General features: G+C 53.9%; 1 protein-coding gene across 1 annotated transcript in view; it reads right to left on the bottom strand.

The window, feature by feature from the left end:
- The window catches only part of ap4m1 (adaptor related protein complex 4 subunit mu 1), an 18,108-nt gene that overhangs the window by 10,315 nt on the left and 1,619 nt on the right, over nucleotides 1–6,174 (bottom strand). The window contains exons 2-5 of the mRNA XM_043683655.1: nucleotides 5,707–5,792; nucleotides 4,131–4,237; nucleotides 1,670–1,766; nucleotides 205–315 (exon numbers count right to left, since the gene is read on the bottom strand). Of these exons, the coding sequence (XP_043539590.1) occupies nucleotides 205–315; nucleotides 1,670–1,766; nucleotides 4,131–4,237; nucleotides 5,707–5,792 (401 nt within the window). The remainder of the gene's footprint in view (nucleotides 1–204; nucleotides 316–1,669; nucleotides 1,767–4,130; nucleotides 4,238–5,706; nucleotides 5,793–6,174) is intronic.

The raw sequence follows: 6,174 nt of genomic DNA, 5'->3' as shown, positions 1-6,174 counted from the left end.
AGGGGAGGGAGGGGGAAATTGGACGAGGGGAGCAAGGAGGCAATTGGAAGAGCACAAGGGAAGATGGACGGAGGGGGTAATCGAGGAGGGAAGGGAGGGATGGACAAGTGGGGATGGAGGAACGGATGGGGGAATGGCCAAAGGGTGAGGGGAGGATGAGAGGGGAGAATTCAGGGGTGGAGGGGCTCAACTCCCAACACTCACCAGGCCAATGTTGCTGAGTTCAAAGAGGTTGAATTGTTTGGATGTTTCTGGCACCGTTTGAATGAAATTCTTCAGGATGTCGCTGGAGGTGGTCTGTATGTACCCATAATCCTGTGTGGGGGAAAGTCCGGTCAATTCCACCGACACCCTGTCACCCCCACCCTCCCACCCTACAGGGCCCATTCCTTGTCCCACCAGAATGGGGCTGGTCAGCCCCATTCAGAGCAGATCGCTGGTGGGTGCATCCACCCACTCCCCCCTCCCTTCCGCCAGATCCCCACAGAGCGTGTGATGTTCTGGGAAAATGTCCTGATTGTTATGTCTATCTGCTGGGATTCCCCATGGATCAGAATCCTCAGCCCCCGGAATAACTTCACACGGATGGGCAAATTTCTTTCCCTCTTTTTACTTCCACAGAATCAGCAGCGACGTTTTCAATTCTCAGTCACTCAGCTCTCCTCACTCCTACAGCCCACTGTCCCACTCTCTTCCCGTAGCCCTGTATCAATCCCAAACTTATCTCACTGCCCTGCTCTCTCTCCCCACAGCTTTGTATCAATCTCCAAACTAATTCCACTGCCCCACTCTCTCCCCACAGCCCTGTATCAATTCCCAAACTAATCCCACTGCCCTGCTCTCCCCACAGCCCTGTATCAATCCCAAACTAATTCCACTGCCCCACAGCCCTGTACCAGTGCCAAATTAATTCCAATGCCCCATGCTCTCCCCACAACCCTGTACCAATCCCAAATTAATCCCAATGCCCTGCTCTCTCCCCATAGCCCTGTATCAATCCCCAAACTAATCCCAATGCTCCACTCTCTCCCCACAACCCTGTACCAATCCCAAATTAATCCCAATGCCCTGCTGTCTCCCCATAGCCCTGTGCCAATTCCCAAACTAATCCCACTGCCCTGCTCTCTCCCCAAAGCCCTGTATCAAACCCCAAACTAATCCCACTGCCCTGCTCTCTCCCCAAAGCCCTGTATCAAACCCCAAACTAATCCCAATGCCCTGCTCTCTCCCCACAGCCCTGTGTCAAACCCAAACTAATCCCACTGCCCCACAATCTCTCCACAGTCCTCTCTCAATCACAAACTAATCCAACTGTCCCAAGCTGTCTGCACAGCCCTTTCCCGATCCCAAACTAATCCCACCCCCTGCTCCCTTCTGATGGGCAATTTGAAAAGAGTGGGGTTGGAGGTGGTTCCTGTTGTTGACCGGGCACTGCAGAGGTTGATTCAATTCGTGGCATGTGAAGACCAAGATGGTCGTGTCGGCAGTCTGATTGAGATGGGAACTGTATAGGAGGAGGGCGCTGTCTCAGCCTCAGTCTCTGTCTGAGAAGGGGACTGTCTCAGTCCTTGTCTCTGTCTGAAAAAGGGGACTGTCTCAGCCCCATTCTCTGTCTGAAGATTGGGCGATGTCTCTGACCTGCCCTGGAACCCACTCTGTATAAACTCACCAACATTTCATCCAGCAGTTCATAGACCAGAGCGAAATTTAACTGCAGCGTCTTCTCATTCAGAGTTCCACAGTGATCCTTAATGAGACTGACCAACCTGAGGACACAAACGTTTACATCTCTGCTCGCTTCGCAACAAACTCTGGGCAAAAGAAACTGCAATGAAAAGATTTTTAACTGTCTTGTCATGGGAGCAGAAATCGGGGAAGAACACCAGAGGAGCACAGGGTTTGAAGGATTGCCCGAAATAGGGATAGGGAGCTGGGACTGGCCGAGGTGTTCAGTGAGGAGAGACCCAGCAAGAGGGGCTTCAGGAAAGGTCAACAATGAGTGACAACCTGAATCACGAGGACACTCTCTGCTGGGGTCAGAGGGCAGCCTGGGTCATTATGGCACTCCCTGCTGGGTCAGAGGGCAGCCTGGGTCATTGTGGCACTCCCTGCTGGGGTCAGAGGACAGCCTGGGTCATTGTGGCACTCCCTGCTGGGGTCAGAGGGCAGCCTGGGTCATGGTGGCACTCTCTGCTGGGGTCAGAAGGCAGCCTGGGTCACAGTGGTACACACTGCTGGGGTCAAAGGGCAGCCTCGGTCACGGTGGCATGCTCTGCTGGGGTCAGAGGGCAGCCTGGGTCATGGTGGTACACACTGCTGGGGTCAGAGGGCAGCCTGGGTCATGGTGGCACATACCGCTGGGGTCAGAGGGCAGACTGGGTCATGGTGGCTCACACTGCTGAGGTCAAAGGGCACCCTGTGTCACAGTGGTACACACTGCTGGGGTCAGAGGGCAGCCTGGGTCATGGTGGCCTATACTGCTGAGGTCAGAGTGCAGCCTGGGTCATGGTGGCTCACACTGCTGGGGTCAGAGGGCAGCCTGGGTCACAGTGGTACCCACTGCTGGGGTCAGAGGGCAGCCTGGGTCATGCTGGCACTCCCTGCTGGGGTCAGAGGGCAGGCTGGGTCATGGTGGCGCACACTGCTGGGGTCAGAGGGCAGCCTGGGTCACAGTGGTACCCACTGCTGGGGTCAGAGGGCAGCCTGGGTCATGCTGGCACTCCCTGCTGGGTTCAGAGGGCAGGCTGGGTCATGGTGGCGCACACTGCTGGGGTCAGAGGGCAGCCTGGGTCATGGTGGCTCACACCACTGGGGTCAGAGGGCAGTCTGGGTCATGCTGGCACTCCCTGCTGGGGTCAGAGGGCAGGCTGGGTCATGGTGGCACTCCCTGCTAGGGTCAGAGGGCAGCCTGGGTCATGGTGGCTCACACCACTGGGGTCAGAGGGCAGCCTGGGTTATGGTGGCGCACACTGCTGGGGTCAGAGGGCAGCCTGGTGGCACACACTGCTGGGGTCAGCTGGAAATACAGTCCAGGGAATGAGGTGTAGTTCTTGACTGGAATAACAGTAGAAAGGACTATTATCTGAATGATAAAAAGTTGCAGCATGCTTCTGCACAGAGGCTCCTGGGTGTCCTTGTATATGAAGGTCAGAAGGTTGAATTGCAGGTACATCAATTAGGAAGGCAAGTAGAATTTTGTCCTTCATTGCGAAAGAGATTGAGATCAAAAGCAGGGAAATTATGTTGCAGCTGTACAGGGTGCTGGTGAGGCCACACCTCGAGTATTGCATGCAGTTTTGGTCTCATTACTTCAGAAAGGATGTACAGGTACTGAAGGGGGTGCAGAGGACGTTCACGAGGTTGATTCCGGAGTTGGGGGGGATGTTAGCAAGTTTTGAGAAGATTTGTCGCTCAGGCTGAGGGATGTTGACTTATGAGGAGAGACTGAGTAGGCTGGGATTATATTTGTTGGAATTCAGAAGAATGTGGGGGGGATCTTTTAGAAACATATAAAATTATGAAGGGAACAGGTAAGGGAGAAGTATGGAGGAAGTTTCCACTGGCAACTAGGACAAGGGGGCATAGCCTCAAAATAGCAGGTTTAGAACGGAATTGAGAAGGAACTTCTTCATCTAGAGGGTTGTGAATCTTCCCTGTCCAGTGAAGTGGTTGACCCTTCTTCAGTAAATGTTTTTAAAGCTAAGATAGATAATTTTCTGAACAGTAAAGAAATTCAGGACTACGGTGAGAGGGCAGGTACGTGGAGCTTAGTCTACGATGGGATCAGCCATGATCTTATTGACTGGCAGAGCAGGCCCGAAGGGCTGGACGGTCTATTCCTGCTCCGAGCTCTTATGTTCTTATGACAGCGTGTGTGACAGAGTCCGCGAGTCTGCGTGACAGTGTGCGTGTGTCTGCGTGACAGAGTCTGTGAGTCAGTGTGTGCGTGGTGGGTGCAGATAGGTACCTGCCCTACCTGACAGAATCCAGGCTCTGGGCTGGCTAAGACAAAGCCCCTTGGACAGTGACCAGAGACAGAGGATACCCTGATGACCCCCAGCCCCAGAACCACCACACCTCCCACCCACACCATGCCCCGGTCACTGGGAGGTGGTGAATCATCTCGGTACCTGACGAGGAACTGGACGACAGTGAACGGAGAGACGTTGCAACGTGTGGTCGCCACCAGGTAGAGCGTGTCCTGTCGGATGTGAATAAACTGCAGGCCCTGGTGATGCTGGCAGAGTGAGAAACAAACAGACGACACCATTAGAATGGGGAGAAACAAGGGAAATAAGGGGTGGAGAAATAGGGGTGCAGAGGGTGGGAGGGGTCAGGGAAATGGGGGAGCAGGTTTCCTAAACCGAGTGAGTTCCAGTTGCCTCTGTTTAGCCCATATTCCTGTTTGGGTACCTGTGCAGATGCCTTTTAAATGCTGTAATTGCACCAGTCTCCACCTCTTCCTCTGGCAGCTCATTCCATACAAACACCACCCTCTGTGTGAAACAGTTGCCCCTTAGATCCCTTTTATATCTTTCCCCTTTAACCCTTAACCTATACCCTCTAGTTTTGGACACCCCCACCCAGGGAAAAGACCTTGTCTAGTTCGCCTATCCATGCTCCTCATGATTTTATAAACCTCTATAAGATGTGTGGGCGGCATGGTGGCACAGTGGTTAGCACTGCTCCCTCACAGCGCCAGAGACCTGGGTTCAATTCCCGCCTCAGGTGACTGTGTGGAGTTTGCACATTCTTCCAGCGTCTGCGTGGGTTTCCTCCGGGTGCTCCGGTTTCCTCCCACAGTCCAAAAATGTGCAGGTTAGGTGAATTGGCCATGCTAAATTGCCTGTAGTGTTAGGTGAAGGAGTCGCGCTTCGGCAGGTCGGTGTGGACTTGTTGGGCCGAAGGGTCTGTTTCCACACTGTAAGTAATCTAATCTAAGATCATCCCTCAGCCTCCGACGCTCCAGGGGAAACAGCCTCTCCCTGGAGCTCAACCACCAAGTAACATTCTTCTTTCACCATTGCCAGTTTAACAACATCCTTCCACAAGCAACCAGAATGTTACATATTACTCTGGCATGATCAGCTACAATACAACATCCCAACCTCCTGGACTCAGTGCGATGAAGGAAAGTGTGCCAAACGCCTTCTTCACTGCCCTGTCTAGCTGAGAGTCCGCTTTCAAGGAACTGTGTACCCGCACCCCAAGGTCCATCTGTTCGATAATACTTCCCAGGACCTGACCATTAACTGTGTAAGGCCAATCGTCTGCCTTAGCCTGTGTAGCCGTTGGATAAGATCGTGGCCGAACTGTGTATCTCACCTTCACTGCCTTGCTTCCTCCCTCCCCACCCCGATAACCTTTCACCCACCCCGCACCCCCACCACCCTTGTCGAGAATCTACCCAGAATCACCAGAGAAACATCCCCAGGCTCGAACTGTACTGCCTAAGGAGGAAGGCAGTTCCAGAGAATCTCAACATGTGTCTGCATAGGGTACGGGGTGAGGGTGGATGGAGGAGATGAAAGGGGGGGTGGAGGTGAGGGTGAGTAGGAAATGGAGAGTGGGGGGTGGAAGGGACGGAGGGTGGAGGGGACAAGGAGGTGGAGGGTGAGGGGAACATGGAAGAGGGGTTGGAGGGAAGAGGGAAGGAAGTGGGAGATAGTTTATGAATACGGATGATAATAAGCCTGATCTACTCACCATGACAACAGGGGCCTGGTCTCGGGGCAAAGACCTCACCTTCTGGTAGAAAATATCGACCACATCCTTTGACTCCTCCCCTCGAACTGAATGTAGCACAGTCAGGAAAACAGCCAGAGAGAGAGAGAGAGAGGGACAGCACCCTTCCACACCGCTCACCAAGTACTGAGAGGCTATCACAAGGACAGTGACACACTACCCCAGTGCAGAGACCCCACTCTCCCAGGGATAGACCTCCCCACTCCCCAGGGGCAGAGACACCCCAACACCCCAGAGACAGAGAGAGCTCTTCCCACTTCCCCAGGATCAGAGAGACACCTAGTCTCCAACAGAGAAACTCCCCAGTCCCCCAAGGACACTGACCCCCTCCCACTCTCCCAGAGACAGAGACCCTCTTAGTACAGAGACCCTGAGTAAACAGATGTCCCCATGACCCCCTCCCCCAGTGGCGGGGCCTCCTTATGGTCC

This window comes from Chiloscyllium plagiosum, chromosome 48, assembly GCF_004010195.1.
Source record: "Chiloscyllium plagiosum isolate BGI_BamShark_2017 chromosome 48, ASM401019v2, whole genome shotgun sequence".
Taxonomy (NCBI): domain Eukaryota; kingdom Metazoa; phylum Chordata; class Chondrichthyes; order Orectolobiformes; family Hemiscylliidae; genus Chiloscyllium; species Chiloscyllium plagiosum.
The sequence above is the reverse complement of the archived record's forward strand: the minus strand, read 5'-3'. Positions and strand labels throughout refer to the sequence as shown.